Source organism: Amphibalanus amphitrite, unplaced genomic scaffold, assembly GCF_019059575.1.
Source record: "Amphibalanus amphitrite isolate SeventyFive unplaced genomic scaffold, NRLGWU_Aamphi_draft 000395F_arrow, whole genome shotgun sequence".
Lineage (NCBI taxonomy): Eukaryota > Metazoa > Arthropoda > Thecostraca > Balanomorpha > Balanidae > Amphibalanus > Amphibalanus amphitrite.
The window spans coordinates 468,617-489,014 of NW_024881889.1; the positions used below are offsets into that span (position 1 = coordinate 468,617).

General features: G+C 46.9%; 1 protein-coding gene across 1 annotated transcript in view; it reads right to left on the reverse strand.

Moving 5' to 3' along the window:
* Positions 1-19,400, reverse strand: part of LOC122390406 (LON peptidase N-terminal domain and RING finger protein 3-like) — a 49,043-nt gene extending 29,643 nt beyond the window's left edge. The window contains exons 1-2 of the mRNA XM_043383313.1: positions 19,272-19,400; positions 16,094-16,812 (exon numbers count right to left, since the gene is read on the reverse strand). Coding sequence (XP_043239248.1) covers positions 16,094-16,772 — 679 coding nt within the window. The 5' untranslated portion in view covers positions 16,773-16,812; positions 19,272-19,400. The remainder of the gene's footprint in view (positions 1-16,093; positions 16,813-19,271) is intronic.
* Between the last annotated feature and the right edge of the window lie 998 nt (positions 19,401-20,398).

The window sequence follows — 20,398 nt, forward strand, 5'->3', positions numbered from 1 at the left end:
ACATGCGCGCCATTAGCGCCGGGGATGGTATTGGCGAACTGCACGTGTACACTCCCGACTAACACGTGCGGGGTCGGCAGAGTCGCCCTGGCCCGGGTGCCGTCGCGGCGCGCTTATATAAGCCGTTATATAAGGCGAGTCTCGGCACCGGAGGCGGCTGAGCGTCGTCACGTTGCCGTATCGGCCAGTAACTACAGAAACGCAATCAGACAGACTGACCCGGTCGAACGACCATGAGGGCACTCAGAGCGACTTGGATCGGTCTCTTGAGCTGTTTTTGGCGAGGGTATGACAGAGGGAGGACAAGGGAGGTTTCGAGCTTCATGTGACTCGGAAAAACCTTCATAGATGACATGGATAGACAAGAGATAGTATAGTGATGGACACCCAGTCCACAGAAGGCACATACCGCCGACTTACTGTCGTAGGTAATGACAGAAAGAAACAAAATAAATACAGGCACAGTCTAACGACTATTCGCCTCAAATAGCTCAGCGACACGTAGTTATTCAATGTTGAATAGTGCACGGAGCTATGCTATTGCCTCGGGACAAACAACGGCGCGCTGCATGATACAGCGACAGAGCCGAGGCGAGGCTGAGACCAATCGAAACCTGCTCGTCAGGAGACGATGACATCGTCTGATCACCCACAAGGCCAGTCATGTGGGCTCAAAAGTTGCACTGCGTATTATGTAACTATTGTAACCATGTGGCCGTTCTGGACCACTGGAAATATACCTACTCCGCTTAGATTAAACCGAGACATTGCAGGAAATATATCCACCTAGAATACATAAATATATGTATGCATGTATACTAAGACAACATTGGAAACATATTCTCCTTAGATTAAGCTAAGAAGACCACTGCTCACAATGCGTTTGAAAACGTAAGTCTTGCAAATGAGACAAGTCATCATGTTTCCAGTCTTCCTGCAATTAAAATACATTAGTTCGTCACAGTGTGTTCGGTGCTCGCTATCGGTATAATTTACAGCTTCCAGCATAGTAAATAGATGATACCGATGGAAGAGGGGCTTGTCTCATAGTCGCCTCAGGATGGGGCAGACAAGATATTATGTTACCCTTTGACCATGAACAAGAAACATGACCGCTTCTTCATCAATAAAGATATTGTTAGAAGTTGCCGATGAGCATAGGTGGGCACGATCCGTTCCTCCGTTCCTCCGTTCCGGAACGCCGTTACAATTTTTAGGAACGGAGGAACGGACTCGTTACATTTTAAAAAGGGTAACGGACCAAGTAACTTCCGTTACATTGGTTGTTCGTTCCTACGTTACACTTAACAGTTTAGTCCGTTCCTTCGTTCCTCCGTTACTTTTCGTTGTCCGAGTGGGTTGATCTTTCAGCTAACCCGCAGACATTAATGCAGCAGCGGAATAGTGGATTATTGAGCAGCCCTGACTTGAAGACGGAAGATGGCCTCAGTGTACTGGCCTTCCGCAATGAGCCGGCGTTGCAGTATGTGTTCGCAAAGTTCAACACGGGCGTCCCTTCAAGCGCCTCAGTAGAGCGCATGTTTTGCGCATGTTCTCAATGGGAAAAGATTGCTACGTGCAAAAAGGGCTACCCTCTCAGAAAGTGGCAGCGGAACATCTTCAATTAGGGGGAGGGGGGGGGGCACTGCCGACTTTTGGTCTCATTCTTTCCATGCAAAGCACATAGGGCTAATGTTAAAACTCAAAATGCCAAAATCAAAGGGGGGCACGGTGCGCCGGTGCCCCCCCCCCCCCGTTCCGCCGCCTATGCTCTCACATGCCAACGGAACGTCTAGTGTTCGTGAAGGGCAACCGGCATCTGGCCAGGGGCAAGTGATGCGCATCAGTACCACCAGACGTTCCAAGGTTTAGTGTCCAATCAGTGCCCGCTGTCTTGGTAGATTTGGTGGGCATTCCGCTTTCTCGGTAGGTTTAGTTTTTGTCAGAATGGTCTAAAAAATGTGTGAAATACCCAACATTTTAACGTTTTGATTTTGCTGTAACGGAGTAACGGACTAAAGAACTTCCGTTACATTAGATGCAGAGGAACGGAGGAACGAGTAACGGAAGTCACGTTTTGAAGGAACGGAGGAACGAGTAACGAAGTTACAATTTTGGGGAACGATGCCCACCTATCGATGAGTCATCCCATAAAGTCGATGACAAACACCGCTCAAGGCAGGTCAATCCTTACAGAAAAGTGGGTACTGGGTAGGTGCCCTTCAAAAGTTAATGCTTTTCTTGGACAGATTAGCAGAGTATGGGAAGCAGGATAAAACAATACATAGAAAGGCCGGCGTTCGGACATTTCTGGGCGCATGGCCTTGGCCGAGACCTAGGAAAGTATTCATTGCAATTTTGGTGTATTAATATTCGCTGTTTTTAAGAAAGTTGTGATTAATTTCTAGTCAGATGCAGAACAACTGTTTGTGAGTTCGGAAATATGTAAGGTTAAATGTGACAACATGAAGGCGAAAGAAAGGCCCTACATGTTGCAAATGAGCTGTACTCGGTCCCATACTCTTTCTTTGTAAGTGAAAGTCCATCGCCACCACCTAAGAAGTCATGTGGTGCTATATAATACTGAACGAGGCCGGTGTAAATAAATTTTCAAGACCGAGGTCCTTACTGGATTTTTGAACGAGGCCGAAGGCCGAGTTCAAAAATCAGTAAGGACTGAGGTCTTGAAAATTTATCACCGGCCGAGTTTGGTATGTATTTTACTGTATGCCAACGATAAATTTATTTTCTGGACCGAAGCTCTTAGCCGACTTAGGAACGAGACCATCCCAAAATGTTGGCTTAAGTGCATTCTGGTAATGCATTTTTGACCGTGGTCAATTTGCTTACACCAGTTATTACCACACCCCTCTGGCTAATGTATTTGAATAGGCCAGGCATACAGTAAATGCCTTGACCATGTAGTTCCTGTGAAGTAACCAGCCAAGCGTGTCCGACTTCCCTCATGTTTCACGAAATCTTTCATCGCAAAGCGTTACACCACGTGTTGTTGAAAACACAAAGCTACCACATTTCTCCCCTATCCATATTTGTGCCTGTATAGTCGGTCAAATATGTATCTTTCCCGGCCGCCAAGTGGCGCTACGGTCTGGATTCGATAGTTGGCTGAGCCCACACCCCAGCTGCCCTGGCGGCTCTGGCGGCCCTGTGACGTCACGCGCGGGGGGCGGAGCTACACAGCGGCCGCACTATGGTTGGAAACGGCCTCACGGATGGCCGGGGGTCAACGCGAAAAAATGTTTTGCCCATATCTTGTTAATGCGTAGACCGACTGCGATGAAACTTTGCATAGGTATACCAGTGTCTTTCGTGCATCATACAGTAACTCAGAAATGACGAGATCACGTCACGTCACGCGTGTTTAACGTCATCATTGCAAGTATGTTATAAGTCGCCTATGTCTTTCGTAATGTTATCGATATCGCGAGGCATTTTGAACAGGTTTTGAATACTGCTATTACTGAATGGATATTGTTGTTATGCTTTAGGGCGAGAAATATCAACGTAGTGACGCACAGTGTCTTACTTTGGTCATAAAGGGTCAAAAATTTGGAGAAAAAGTATTAATGATTTTTTTTTTAGATTGGGCAAAAAATTAAGAAATAAAATGACGATCAAATGACAAAAAAGAAATGCGTCAGATTAACCCGGCAGTTGCTGGGTATTTCCCCACCCGCCGTTTGCCGGGGGGGGGGGGTGCGTTCAACGCCCCCAGCCGATATCTCGCGAACAAAAAGGCGCAGCGAAACGCACGAGGCGGCAAGCGAAAGAAGAACGCGACGAGACGATTCACACGAAAAAAGTTGAATTTCGAGGTCACAGGTCGGGTCAAGGTCAGGTCAAACACTTGAAATCGGGCTTTCAGTAGCATGGACTTTAGAACCTCGCAATCGGTGCCTCTCATCATAAACTCTGTCACAACTGTCACAACCCTTCATATAAGTGCTAAAAGAGTGTCAGATCCATGTAGGAGTCAGTCAAACATAGGCCAGCGTCAAAGTCAGGTCAATCAGGTAAGCACATAACCCCGAAAATTAAAAACTGGTACCCATTCGCAGCCCATACTGGTACCTATTCGCAGCCCATGACACATGTTTTATGGGTACTTTTGGGCGTAGAACACGATGGTGACATTCATTTTATCATACGAGTACGTGGCTGGTTGAAAAAAAATCAATTTCAGAAATGCATGCATCATGGTCGTGAAGTAGTCACGAGAAATTGCCAACATTCAGTTCAAGATTTTGGAAAATGTAGAACGATGATCAAAAATCATAGATAGCCATTTGATTTGCCATGGTATTGGCAGTGTAATGGCGTTTACAGCATGTCTGTATGTCTGTTCTGTCAGTGGATATCCATATCCATACTCCAGGATATCCATACACGTTTGCACGATATCCATACTCCAGGTGCAGGGGCGAGCAGTTACTTCTTACGAGGGGTGCGGAGTCGAAGTCAGAGTCGGAGTCAGAGTCGGAGTCGGAGTCAGAGTCGCCCAGAGTCGTGGCAACGAGCCAGGAGTCGGAGTCGGAGTCGGGGTCGGTCAGGAGCCCGCAGTGGAAGTCGGAGTCGGTCCGAATCGAAACAGCTCCATCACGACTCCGAAACACTGGCAGGGTTCCGGAGTCGGAGACAGAGTCACCCGGAGTCATGGCAACAAGTCCGGAGTCGGAGTCGTAGTCGGAGTCGGATTTGGCGCCACCACGACTCCGCAATCCTGCTTCTTACCATCATTTATTAGGATAAGCGATTGCACTACTGACGAGCCGACCCGCTGCTAACGAAGCGACGGGTAGGTACGCCTCGGGAGATGAAGCTTCACAGAAGATTTTGCGCACAAGTGCGCAGTTTGCTTTTAGGTTCCCCTTACGCAGAATTGAACAGAGATTTATTCTGCCAAAAAGCTCAATGGAGGTCGATGGAGAACTTTTTGTAAGTCCAATGAAACATAAACGTAATTTTGCAAATGTTGCTGTGGTGACACTGCAAACAGAATGCAATGCCGTTCCTGATTTTGAACACGCATGGGAAAAAGAGTCACTCCACTCGATAGCCAACATAACAAGAATTATTTTGATATATAATAATCCAGTTATACAACGTCATTGAGGTACTCCACATGCTATCACCAGCGCGGTTGTTTAAACCTTTGACGGCGCACCAAAAAAGCCACTATCAGAAACTCCCGATTCCACGTACGATAATGAAGACTAAATGCGCAACTAAATATTTTTTCTGTCCAATTCAGAAAATTTCATCAATTTCCAACCGAATGACACCCCAAATGTACATATATTCCGAAATTGCCCATGGCCATCCGTGAGGCCGTTTCCAACCATAGTGGGCCGGCTGGAGAGTGACCGCAGACCAGCACTGGACGGCCTCGCCGCCGGGTGCTCCGGCGGGTCTGGCCGGGAGAGGCGAGCAAGCGGATGCGTTAGGAATCTAACGAATGTGAGGGCAGCGCGATGGTCTAATGATGGCTGTGCTTTCATGCGCCGTGTAAATTGTAGACTGAGTGCTATGTGCTATCAAAGGATTATCTCGTGTTTCAACAGGGGTCGCTGACCTAAAAATTAAGATGGTTGCTCTTGATACGATCGAATGCTTGGTGATATGATGATTAGCGCAAGAGAAATATTTAATCGAATTATGACCGGTTATTTTTTGATAAAGCAAAAACTTTTTTCATTTTTTTTTTTGGCATTAACGGGAAAGCGTTAAGCCATATTTACTGAAAATCTTAACCTGCGCCGGGCCGGGGGGAGGGGCGATTTGCGCCCCCCCCCCCCAGGTTTTTCGCAGATAGCCGAAAAACGGCGGCGTGCAGCGCCACCAGATTTTGCATACCTGTTTTTCCATCTATTGCGCATACTGTGTGCGAATTTTGACCTTATATGACTTAAGGTCAGGTCAACAGGTCGGTTTGAGTGACCTAACGTCACAAAAAGTTTGAACTTGCACCAATGCTACAACTGTTGACCGATCGATATGAAACTTTCAGGAGTTAGTAAGGGTGACAATATCCACAAAATGTATGTCTCGGATTTTTTTATCTATGACCTGAGGTCAGGTCAATCTCACAACCTCCCCATTATAAGTCAATGGGATAAATTTCAACTTCATCTGAATGCCACCCGATCCACACAATATATTCAGGATCATGGTGTTGCAGGTCCCTGGTGGTCATTCTACCGAAAGATGTCACCGGTGACCTTTGGAAGGTGTCGCTAGGTCATCCGAGGTCACCTGAGGTCACCAGCGGGGGTTTTCTGCAATAACTTTTGAGTGAATAGAAATAGAGACTCCGTTCGACGTTTATCATGTTTGTCTGATCAATGCGGATCGAATGATATGCAACATGACCTATTTCAGTCAGGTCATGACCTTGACCTTAGGTCAAATTTTCAACTTGACCTTTCGAGGTCACATGATATAGCTTTCGATGCGCTTTGACAAGCTAAGAACGATGACGTTCGAATCGATCCTTTATCTTGTCTGGATCAAAAGCTATTTAAGAAAAAGTATCAGAAGTAAAAACGTTTTTATCGCTCTTTCGAACGCCGCCTACCGCTTGTCTCTACGACGCTCAGGAGTCGAGTTAGACGGTTAGCGTCGAGTTAGCGATTTCTGCAACCGTTCTACCCTCATCACTCAACTGAATAATTCTCCCCTTTTCAAAAACGGTGCAGTGATACGGCATCTCAAACCTAGAGCGACTACACTCAAGTTCAAGCTAACGGTCTCCACTCTCCAATTCAGATACCTATCGAAACCTTTCCGCGACCCGGTGCTGTGGCTCAATCAGTGGGCCAGCTGGCCGCAGACCATACCCGCAGGGCATGAACCTTTGACCATATTAGGTCAACACGCCGTGGCCCCAGCCCGCTCGCCAGGTCCGCGCTGATTGGCCGACGCGGCAACCGCACAACCTGTCCCCTCCCCTCCGTAGTACTCGCAGCGGCCGGCGGATTCAGCCAAGTTACCGACCTGCCCAGCGTGGGGAGGGCCGGCCGGGAAAGATACATATTTGACCGACTATACAGTAGGCAAGCAAACAGTTATGTAATCCAACACCGACCAGCCGATCTAAAAAATAACTTTTTTGGGAGGGGATGTTCCGTCAAGGCTCAATGAAAGTGATACAGCCCAGTAGCGGCGGAACACCTTTAATTAAAAGGGGGGGGGGGGGCACTGCCGACTTTTGGTCCCATTCTTTCCATGTAACGCCCATAGGGCTGTTAAAATGCCAAAATCAAAGGGGGCACGGTGACCCGGTGCCCTCCCCGTTCCGCCGCCTATGATACAGCCAAATGAAATAAAAGAGATATTCTGTTCTCCCTCCAATGTAACAAATAACATGCTAGCAATTGGCATCCGTTGGTCAAAAGGTACGATAAAACGCAGAAACTATGCAGAATGGCTAATCGCGAATGGCTAATCGCAAACAATTCCAACAATTTCCATCAAACGCTGAGCAATCTCCACAGTCCACTGTTCCACTTTGCTTATCAATGCATGAATGCAAACTTTTCCGCCATAGTGACTATCGGGCAGTAGAGAGTGGCAAAGCCATTATCACTGCACCCACGCTCAGAAGCACAGCTCTAACTTTCCGAGTATGTCAGTCCCTAGAGCAGGCTTTGGAATCTGAAGGATAATCAAGATGAACCTTTTCAAACAACGGTTTCTTTGGTAAATTCGCAAAATACGAGACTTTTTCTACAATAGATGCAATGGGATGCTGTGGAGGACTTACAAGAACTTCTCAGTCTCTCACACTCACTATACTCAGTGAGGAGTGTGTGAGCCGCGAGCAGCCACAGCGCTACAGACATGAGGCGCTGCATAATGCAACACCGTGCCAATATAGCCAGACACTATTTAAAGGCGGCTGTGACAGCGCCGTGTGGGCATATTAACGGATGCAATCCCACTGGGATCTCCAGACAGTGACAGAGTGCGCTGCTGGCGACGGCAGAGACGCCACGAATAGATGGACGGTAGAGGGACGGGAATATATTGCGATAGCTTATTCGTGGCCATTAAAACACGAATTTAGATGGCCATTGTTTGAAGGTCTGGTGATGTTATTGTGAAAAAAAAAACTAGGAAAAAGTAGCAGTAAAGTTGGGGGTCTATGGTTATCCTATCTGCTAGCCGTAACACTACACCGCATAGGTACCTAAGCCAACTCTCAGTACCTACGGAGCATATGCAAGGCAAGTCAAATAAACCCATTTTGAGAAGCGGCAGACGGTAGGACAAAAAATAAGACTGAGAATGAGATCATAAAAGTACTACCGCCCAGGCATAAACAAAAAACACGCCATCACACAAGCTCATGCAGGGTAATGACTCAAACATAAGCAATTTCAGTTCTCAGATTAATCATATTTATCACCTGCCATGACGTGCATTTTCCAGGCGAGACACGCTCGTTGGAGAAGCTCCAGAACTGTTATATAACCATCACGCCATGCCGGTTGTGAAAAGACTGCGCCGCTCTGTTCCCCACGACCCTGCAGCCGCTGTATTTGTCGTCCTGGCCCGTCTCGACTAGGTACGAATGCCTCGCACTGGTCCCGATGATTAGACCATTCTGTCTCTGAGCGCTGCGCCTCGGCCGCCGCCGCGCGGCTTATATAACACGATTTACGTCTACCGGGAACGATCATTGGCGACCCCATGATCAGGTCGGCCTGAGGTCATCCGCATGACTCACGAGCCCTAGAGCCGGCCAGCCAGAAAGGTAGTCATGAACCCGTGGTGGTGAACGTGCTTTCGTGAGACCAAATCAATAATCATCGGCACGAGCGATCAGCAAATGCATAAGCTTAACTTATTACTGTTTTACGGATTACCTTTACGCATCACTGACCAATTATAACACTAGCTCGCAGAATGGTGCCCTCATACTCCTTCACCTATCAGGTGTATGTTAACTGTAAAGGCTTAATGAAACTGCACGTACGCTTCCTGGAAACAACCCATAAGCCTTATTTATAAATATTTTTGTTAATAAAGGCTAATGTGCACTGTGCAGGCCTTATCAACGCCCGCAATCCTAGCCAGAACTTATTTGGAAGTCTACCCCTTATTAAGAGACAGCCACAAGCACTAGGTACACAAGAAGGATGAAAAATAAAGACATTATGAAGTCGTTTCAAAAGTCGATTTACACCCTAACAATGCGGTTTGTAGTCACGCGGCATGGCCTAAGTGCTTACCTAAATCTACCTCAACACAACATCCAGTAGCTGTCACCAATACTTTTCTTCAATTTACCATGACAGAAAGATAAAACAATATTGAATTCACGTAGCGTCACCATTATGGAATCATACTAAAAAACAACGCCAAAAAATCCAGTATCGGACCACTCACAACCGGACAAAGTCACCAGGCGTACGCTTATATAACTAAGGTAAATCTCATCGGAATGGAAAGGGACCGGAGGTTATATAAAGGCGTCTGCAGATTGTATCAGTGGAAAAAATGTGGGTACGCTCTTTATGTTCGCAACGTTACCATGTCTCCTGTATGAGTCAGATACCTAAAAATAACACTGGTCATTCGTACGCAGCATAGCTCACCAAGGACATTTAGTACTAACATTTATCAATTTATTTAACACATGGTGCAGTTCGGTTCTTAAAATAGATGGTTTATCTGCACTGCAATGGTGTGAATTTCCACACAGTGGATGGCCTCATTTAAGAAAGGAACCAGACCAGGCCCGCATGCATCGCGGCGTGGAGATGGCTCGGGAAAGCCGCGTCACGTCCAATGGAGGCCGCGGTAGCCAGCATGCGTGACTGTTGGGAGCCGTGTCAGCGAAACTAGCTACCACCTGGTCGAACGGCAATGTCCCAAGCCAGAGCACATCAACAGCAAGAGCGTAACGTTTGGTTATGCCACACAAGAACGAATGATTACAGTAAAAGGCAGTTAAGAAAACAAATGGTCAGTGCGGTGGAAGCAGAAGTGGATCTGCATATTATATACTTCAGCGTAAACATGAGAGAACCTTCCTCCAATAAGCACTGGATATAAGCATGCAAGAGGTATTTCAATAAGATCAAGAATAAGAAATTGGGGCGGATAAAATCATTTCATAACGGATGCACCGACACCGAATTAAGGCAATTACGGTAAACACCAGAGCTCATAACGTTACCGTGGATTCTAATGCATCCAACAAAACACCCGAGCACCCGGAACACTTCGTTGGCTTCATTTCGCCAGTGAGCTACCTCCAACACGAAACGTCGACCTGAATTCATCCATCAGAGCCCTGAGCCGATCCACAGAAGGCTTTGGACTAAGTGTATTGGACGCGCTGGCGCCACCGTTTGGGCAGCCGTCCATCACAATACGACTTGGCACTGATTTAACACGGGTCGGTACTAGCTGGTACGGCGCTATCCGCATGGTTACAGGGAGCGAAGAGCTGCCGGGCATCCTGCAGCGAAGGCAGAGGGGCGAACATTGGTAGCATGTCCGAGGACCGGATAATTGATATGGGAAGGAGGGAAAGCACATTGACAGTAACATAAACAGATAGCGATCGTAAACGTGCCGTAAACAAGAGGCGAATGCAAGATTGAAGCTTTGTCAGCCACGATGCTGTCCCACCTGTCGCTTGTGGAAGCTAAGGCTGACCTCGCTTATCCGATATCAAAGAGAATTGAATCAGGCAGAGATGCAAACTATTGAGGCAGATCCCCCTGTCACTTTATAGGGAATATCGCTCCATTGTTTCATGACATAGTAACATCCGCAGTCAACCGATTGCTGGAGCACCGAACAATGATCCAGAAATAACCATATGGAAATGAGCTGCCGTGCTCTGGAGGATGAAACGCGATAGCGTCCGTCATCTGTGTGCATCCGACCAACCAGCAGCGAGCAGGCAGCTGGTTCGTCAGCAGCGGGTCTGCACTGCGACGCTGGGGCGGTCCACCCCATTACCTGGCTGTTGCAGGTTGACCAATCACAGCAGGGCACATGGCGAATCGCATTGCTTGTCAACAGCAAGCCAGTTGTGTTGGACGTGAGCTCTCCGTGGCTTAGAATGAATATGAACAGCGATTAAATATCCATCTCAGCACACCGATTCGAAGGACAGGTACCTAACCACAATCAAAACTTATGACACCAGAGAGCCGGCAAAGCCGTGGAGACACCATATTGCCAGACATTCCAACTGCGCAACCGCATGACGTCTGGGCGCCATTGCCGTCTGGGTGGGAGGCCATCCGGTTTCCCATAGACCGTTACCATCATGTGCGCGCCAGAGGAGCCCAGAACCGTCGGCGCTTGCGCAGGCGGGGCAGAGCGGATTAGGCGCATGGGGCTGCGCATATGAACCATACGGCGGGCATATCTGTTTGGAAGCTGACCTTGACACTCATGGGACACGCCGACTGCGATCAATAACGCCGAAAGCTTATTAAAACTGTAAAACGACTAACGGGCAACCGTCTGACGCCGGGTGGCTCTTCGAAACCGGAAATCTTATCAAAATGGTACTCTCTGTAGCATATGTTTTAGGTTTCACCGCTTATCTCATTGCATCTGTTAATATTTCAGAAAACCCGAGATGTATCATACATTTCCTTGTCATTAGCAAAAATAAACGAGACTGGGTCTGTTGGCTCATGGCTGATACATAGACAATTTTTTTTTCAAGCATAACTTCTCCAGGCGTTCATCACTTCCTTCCAGCAGCGCAGCTGCATTTCTAGATCACCTTCAGATCAGTGTCTTTCAGTGACCGAATATGAATGGGACTCGTCACCTGTTCGCCTGAACAGTACCTACCATCGCCTAACGACCAGGCGCTGGGCGGACAACAAAGACAGTCACGGTGGTTTCGTTACTTCCGGCTCGGTGGAGGGGCCGGCGAGGTCAGATACCGCCCGAAGAGTCAGCGGTCCGCGCGGCGCCCGTAGAGACCTCCACTCTACATGACTCAGAGGCGGCGACCCACTCTCGGCCAGTGCCGCGCGCACAGCGCCGGACTCGAATCGATCCCCCGTCGGCCGGCGATCCGGTTCTGGGGGATCTACCGCGCCGGTGACGCCGCTTGGAGGACGACGACCGACGCGCGCGACTGAGAGCGGCCATCGAGCCGAGCAGAGCCCGCCCCGGCAGCCATTTACTCTGGTGCACAATGCAGAGTCACGATACAGCGAGCGCGGCCACGCCCCAGCTGCGAGCCAACGACGGGCCGTGCACGTGTGTCGTGAGAACCGCTCTTCGCCGGATCTAACCGGTGTTCAGCCGACGTAAAAACCGGCATGTGACAGAAGCTTTGATAGAAATACCAGAGCTTTACGAGTTCGAACCGGAGGTGCATGACGCAGAATTTCATAGCCTCGCCGAGTCATCAATGATCAATACAAATGATGTGTGGTGCCAGTGGCTGCAGTCCAGACACCATATCAAAACATAACGCCGGTTATTTCGTCGAGGCAACGTTCATAAGGCAGATCTCGATAATAATCGTCTCATGCATAAGGCCACGATGTGCCGATTTCAGCGAAACGATTAAAAAAAAACTTATTCAGGCACAATATTGTCCATTGTCCCTCCACAGACCAGCATCGTAATATGTTTTACAGACGCCTACAGCACCCAAAGAATATCCAGCCTTCGCCTAGATCTAGGACCCAACGCGACTAATCTAGGGGTCATGAGCCCAAATGCGTCGTCCCCTATCCAGCCAAACGCACCCAATGACCTCTCAACAACAGCCGTCTCGCAGTGGCGACTTATATAACACTGGAGCGAGCCGTTACATAACGTAGCATAGTTGCAAATGAAACAAATAAAAACTAAGCCCTCTGGACTGCCCCGCAGCGCATCGTTGTGGCCAACGGACGAGTCAGTTCGGAAGAGGACGACACTAAAATTAGACACCAATGATTATATAACCCATTGGCTACCACGAATCTCATAAATCGTCGTCTTTTCGACATACCTAGACGAGTCGCTAGGTAGGCTTCACCAGCACTGATCCCAGTCGACACAGGAGAGTTATATAACCAACAAAACCGGTGCACCGACGGCAAACTGTGGAGGTAGGTCAGGTTTGCAGTAAAATACAGCGAGCAGAGCTCGCTGAGCACCGCCTCTCTCGCAGCACCGCCCGCTGACCCAGCGCCGGTCACAGGTTCTGGGCACTGACACAGGGTCATAGTGCCGCGGGGCATGGCGAGGACGCGGCTCGGCACCTGGTTAGACGGCCATCGGCGCACGTCGAGGGAGGTAGACGGCCATCGGCGCACGTCGGGGGAGGCAGAGCGCCCCGCATATCGGGTGGTGCGGTAGGTCGTTGCCGCGCCGCCCACGGCCGCTTATATAACCAACAATTGCGACCACAGAGAGGGGGAGCTGTGAGGGCGGGCGGCGAGAGAGAGGGGGAGAGGAGGGGGAGAGGATGGGGAGAGGAGAGGGAGAGGGAGAGGGGGAGGGGAGAGAGGGAGAGGAAGGGGAGGGAGAGAGAGAGAGAGAGGAGAGAGAGAGAGAGAGAGAGAGAGAGAGAGAGAGAGAGAGAGAGAGAGAGAGAGAGAGAGAGAGAGAGAGAGAGAGAGAGAGAGAGAGAGAGAGAGAGAGAGAGAGAGAGAGAGAGAGAGAGAGAGAGAGAGAGAGAGAGAGAGAGAGAGAGAGAGAGAGAGAGAGAAGGCGGAATGGTACAAACACAGGTTGGGTAGGGCGGGACCGGGAAATATGCGCTCGACCCGATAAGGCACGGAATAGATGATCAGAGATATGATATCAAACAACACATACCTACAGATGAGCTTACATAAACAAAGTTCGGATCGTGTGCAAAAGAAGAACAAATAAATCGTTCAGTGGATTGGATTTATCAGCTACTCAGCTCAATCCTGGAGAAGATATAAACAATACGAACGTCTTCGTTAGTGAAATGTGTTTGTAAATTGCAGGGATGCGGAGCCGTGGAAATTTCAGACGGCTCCGACTCCGGCTCCGGCTCCGGAGAAAAAAATCGGCTCCGGCTCCGGCTCCGGCTCCGGGTGAAATGTCATGGCGGCTCCGGCTCCGGCTCCGGCTCCGAGTAAAATGATCCGGCTCCGGCGGCTCCGGCTCCGGCGGCTCCGGCTCCGGCTTCTACCAAGTAGGGTAGTGTGGGGTAATTTGAGCATATTTTTACGTCTTCTCCCTTGTACCAACTTCCAGCTCAACCCTGGATGAAGAAAAACTGTTTCAGTAGCGCATGTGTCACTTGCTTTTACCATGCAAGCCTCATTTTTGGACGAGCCGAGCATACCTTGAATAGCATAGCATCACTTCTCCACCAAGTCACGGTGTGTTCAAATTGCCCCACCGTGGGGTAATTTGAACATACTGCCTTTACCTGCCATAAAAACGATAGTCTCGCCAGCACCGATGCATTGTTTGACCCATAAACGAATAGGTAGAGCAATTCTAAACATACCTTCATTTGAAAATCAACACAGCAACAAAAATAACAGTTGCAGAGTATCGATATCTGCACGCTGCACACAGGTCAGTTGAAAGAATTCGCCTCTCTTCAATTAACAGGACGTCTATCATCTCCGTTCGATAAAAACTCTACCAAACCTTACTTCATCTGTTATAGTGGTGCCAATCGGAACCTGGACATTCGGAGTTCCGATTCTTTATTATGTCCAATTCGGAATTGATTGCACAAAGGTAGGTATAGTAGTCTGGACAACATTGGACGATGGCCTGCCACACTTGAGCATTTTTATCAAGTAATCGTGCGTAGCATTGCTTGGCGAATGGAAAGCTTGTTAAGCTCTCAATGTAATGAACACTTTTCGGCTGGTAAAATTACGTGATAAGCAATATAAATGACGGTTTTGAGTGTTGATAGCTGCATAATTTTCGGACATATTTGGACAAATAGTTGACTTTAACATTTTTGGACGGAAAATCAACGAAAATGCCGGGCATTAGACGGAAATTAGACGTAAATTTTCGAAAACTGGCATCACTTATCTGCTACTGCTTTGGGTCGAAAATATTGGCAAAAAAAAAAAACTGGGAGAGCTGTTTTTTTCGGAGCTATCCCTGTTTTCATTGAAATTCTCACACTATGTTCAAATTACCCCACACAAAAAGTTATTTTGCCATTTTCAAAAACAGGGTTCAAAAGCAAATTTCTTGGATTGAAGACACTGATTAGGTCATTGTACAACAAAAGCTGTTACGTATTAGGCACTAGCAATGCAAGATTTTGCGCTACAATGAAGTTGCAATGACGTGTTGTTAGGCGTTTATCCTTGCGAAATTATTTTTTACACTGTGCGTCAACATCTTCATTCCCTGAAACTTTAAACCCCGTTCATATGATAGCCCTTTTAGTTACGATAATTTCTCTCATTGGTCTTATTGTCATGCCACTTATGGATTTTCCGTAATTTTGTGTTATTCACACTATGTTCAAATTGCCCCACATGTTCAAATTACCTCACCCTACCCTACATCCCCTATGCGATCAATTAAATACGGGTGGAATACCACATTTTGAATACCACATTGTTTTACGCCTTGAAGGTGGTGGCAGCATTGCTTTGAATGCGAGGCGAGGTGTAACCGTGTATGCGAACACTGAAGGTAGAGAACACTGACCAGGACCTCGACGGTCCCTACTGTCAAACCGAACTAGGTAAATAATTGTTTCCTCTAAAGAAAAGGAGCCGGAGTCGCCCCCTTTTTTGACGGCTCCGGCTCCGGCTCCGGCTCCGGGCTACATTGTTTCACGGCTCCGGCTCCGGCTCCGGCTCCGGGCAAAATATGCCGGCTCCGGCGGCTCCGGCTCCGGCTCCGGCTCCGCATCCCTGGTAAATTGTAATTAAACAAGTTCGTTAAACTAATCATTAACAATATGAAAGAGGTGAAAAATGCATGATATTGTCAAACGCGTAACTCAACACGTATACCTGGAAAAGGTCAATGAGGTTTGATAGCAATCATTTGCATACTGATTCACAGAAGACCATCACCCCATGCAGGCTGACATGCACAAATAACTAGCACCGGGACTGACCTTGCTCCAGGGCCTCGGTGTAGGCGCTCAGGGCCTTTGCATAGTCTTGAACGCCCATGCTCTGGTTTCCTTTGAGCCGGCAAGCTTCGGCGTCCAGTTCCGGCTGCCACCATCTCTTGACAAGTCCGTACACTAGCACATTCACCTTAGCACTCACAAACTCGTATCCATACAGTCGCTTTTTGCAGATTTTGCAGGCATTAGGTTTCCACTTCACTAAGCACTTTTTACAGTACGTGTGGCCGCAGAGAAGGGTCACGGGCTCGCTCAGAACGAAATCACAGATCGGGCAGGAGAACGGGTGAGTGCACTTCAGCCGTTCCAAAGAGCTGGACTGCAGGCTTGGTTTCATCCTATCGACGGTGCCCGCAGGAATCGGGCACAGAATTTCGCAACATGTTTTCAAAATATGATCGATGAGATCACTGATGACTTTGTTGTAAGTGACATTGTCGCATGTCTCCAGAAAACATTCAAAGGTATTTACCTCTTTCCCTTTTGCCATGACACTACAGAGCACCCCTTCTCGTGGTGCACAACTCTTAGGTGCAAAACACCCATGAAAGTCTTTACTGTGGTCTATGTCTCTAAGGATTTTCAACAACAGGTCGTCCAGTGGCTCTCCAGTTACTGGTGCTGCTTCGGCCATATTTCTGAGCCTCTTGATGATTAATTGCATTTGTTCCACTTCTTCACCATGAGATATTCATCCAGAAGCTCTGCAACAAAACAATGCATAATCAGCTTGCATATTATATTATTAGATTTGTATTTTTATCTATATTGTGTTACTGTAAATAAAGTATTGGTGTGCGGCCTGACCTGAGTGCCAGATGCTCTATATAGTTAAACTGATTTTCTGTGAAAAATACATCCAAGAAGTAAGAACCTTGGAAATATATCAACAAAAACAGTGATGTAATACAAATGTATAAGAATGAACTTGCTCTTCAAGGATTTAGATGGACACCTTAAGATTTTGGTGAGCAGAGATTCAGTTTATAGGTATAACACCATGCAGCTTGCATGCATATCAGCACAAATAGTAACAGACCTTCAAGAAACTCTGTAGAAAAAGACCTCACTTGTTCAGACATTTACCAGTATTCCAAATAAAAAATTCATTGTTTTAAAATCTTATGAATCAGGGATGCGGAGCCGGAGCCGGAGCCGGAGCCGGAGCCGCCGGAGCCGGCATATTTTGCCCGGAGCCGGAGCCGGAGCCGGAGTCGTGAAACAATATAGCCCGGAGCCGGAGCCGGAGCCGGAGCCGTCAAAAAAGGGGGCGACTCCGGCTCCTTTTCTTAACTCGCGAGTTGCTGGGGGGGGGGGCGTTAAACGCCCCCACTTTTTTTCGCCGGGCCATAGCATGAAAACGGCGCGTCGCAGGCGCGCCAAATTTTGGGTACCTGTAGGGAATTGATTGAAGTTTATTGTGACGAAGTTTCAAAAAAATCGGTCGGAAAAATTTTGAGATATCGAGGTTTTAGTGACGTCATGATTTCTGAGTTTTCGACCAAAAACGGCATATGTTCAAAAAATCATATAAAATCACAGAATAGACATACAGACATGCCGTAAACACCATTAGACTGCCAATACCATGAACAATCAAATGGCTATCTTTGATTTTGATTATTGATTATCGTTCCGCATTTCCCAAATTCTTGAACTGAAACTTGGCAATTTCTAGTGACTAACTACTTGACGACCATGATACATGCATTTCTTAAATTGAACTTTTTGAGCCAAACACGTACACATATGATAAAATGAATGTCACCATCGTGTTCTACGCCCCGAATTACCCATAAAACATGTGTAACGGGCTGCGAATATCAGTTTTGATTTTCGGGGATATGTGCCTACCCGGTTGACCTGACCTTGACCCTGACCTATGCTTGACTGACCCCTACATGGAGCTGACACTCTTGTAGGCCTTATATGATGGATTGTGCACCGTTTTGACAGAGTTTATGACGAGAGGCGCCCATTGCGAAGTCCTGAAGTCCATGCTACTGAAAGCCCGATTTCAGGTGTTTGACCTGACCTTGACCCGACCTGTGACCTCAAAATTCAACTTTAAAGTACTCATCTAAAGCGTCTCGTCGCGTTCTTTCGTTTGCCGCCTCGTGCGTTTCGCTGCGCCTATTGGTTCTCGAGTTATCGGCTGGGGGCGTTTAACGCCCCCCCCCCCCCCCCAGCAAACGGTGGGTGGCGAAATACCCCAGCAACTGCCGGGTTAAGAGGAAACAATTATTTACCTAGTTCGGTTTGACAGTACAAGGCGTAAAACAATGTGGTATTCAAACTAGCCTTGTTATACAAATACAGAAGCAACGTGTACCAATCCCATCGCCTTTTTTCTTCCACCCGTATTTAATTGATCGCATAGGGGATGTACTGCGTAGAGGCCGGAGCCGGAGCCGCCGGAGCCGGAGCCGCCGGAGCCGGATCATTTTACTCGGAGCCGGAGCCGGAGCCGGAGCCGCCATGACATTTCACCCGGAGCCGGAGCCGGAGCCGGAGCCGATTTTTTTCTCCGGAGCCGGAGCCGGAGCCGGAGTCGTCTGAAATTTCCACGGCTCCGCATCCCTGTTATGAATGATTGAAAATCCAGAGGGCAATACAATCATTATTAGGTTAACTTCCAAATGTTTCAAGAGATACCTATGTATTTTCCAATCTAATACCTGCACGACACATAATACAAATGATAAATGTTGATTTCATTATCATAATGTCGTTGTTGTTGTTGTTGGAGAGTTAGGGCGCGCAGATTATCATAATGTCTTACCTATTGATAAACTTGTTTACCCTTTTACATACCTTTACAAAGTTCTTATCAATGAAAATGCTACAAATTTAACTCGGTTTAGGTTTGCTCAGATCCAGATGGGTGGCATAGACAATACGCCTGGATTGAATTGCTGCAGTGCCAACCCACATCAGTTGCATGGACACATGCCTAATGTTTGGACATATATTAGAAATGCAAACATCTCAGCCTAGAACTATGACAGCAATTCAAATTGTCATTCCTATTCTAATTATTGATCATAATTGCATTAGCCAAGATAAAGATTGACATGCAATCAGATCAAGCTCCGTTGCAGAAACTTAACGATTGAGCAATGAAACTGAAGTTTACGCAAATAACTGTTTGTCATGCCCCTACCTGAAAACACGGTGACCGATCAGACAGGATCAGACCTCTTCAATCCACCAACAAGGAGACTGACGAGATGCGCCGTCCCACTCCCTTCCTCGCCCACCTTCTGAATGAAAGCAAACGAAACTGCATAGCAAGGATGTGCGCCATATTGACTTCCAAAATCTGCTGAATAAAAATAAAAATTTTGATGACGTCAATATTTATAAAATCAATTTTTGTGATGTTAGGTCAAATTCAACAAAAATATAAATGATTTTTTATTACTATCATTTTAAGATTATACTAAAAAAGTAAACGAATGTGACTTTTTTACTTCTTGGGTACGATATTTGCGTCCTTCTTTTATACTTTTTCCGGTTTAAGTTATTTATCACTAAATTTTTGAAAACTATTTTAGTTTTCCCTGTTTTAATTTCGATTATTATCTAATTTGGCTGTCAAAAGACGCATTTTCGACATTTTTTAATGGACAATCCATCCACGAAAAATCGTTGAACGTAAATTAGCATTCAAACCCAAAATGGGGCAAAAGTAGCAGGCATGTTTATTAATCCCACCCAGAAATGACAAACAAGAGACGCGTTTACATAGGGTTTGTTGCAAGCTTATATCTCCGTCCGTGATGTTGCAAAAGATGCCAATGGTGCTGAACAATTTACAAAATGATCCCCTCTAAATATTTGAAGACCACTGTATCGAAATTATCGCCAAATTAACGAGCTAGAGCCTCGTCAAATATGCTATGTAAACCGGGTTAAGGCCTCTGATTGGCCAGTTTTGGCTGACAGACGCAGAATATTTGTCAGCAATAGAATACTATGCTTTAGCACGATTTCAATAATGACGCATCCGTTACATTTACAGGTTAGGGCAGCTAAAATATTGTATATGATCTAACATGTTAAATATAACATTTTTGGAAGCCCGTACAGATTGTTTCTAGTCAGTTAGGTGTTACAAAGTATTAAAAGAAATGATTGTTATCTGTTAAATAAAGAACAAAAGCTTTTAGCTACTAACATCCGCCTGACAGTCTCCACAATTCTGCGTACGGGGACACCGCAGTCTCTGTTTATGTTATCGCAATGGGGAAAAATTGAAATTTTAAATGAGTCAGTATCGTGTTAAGA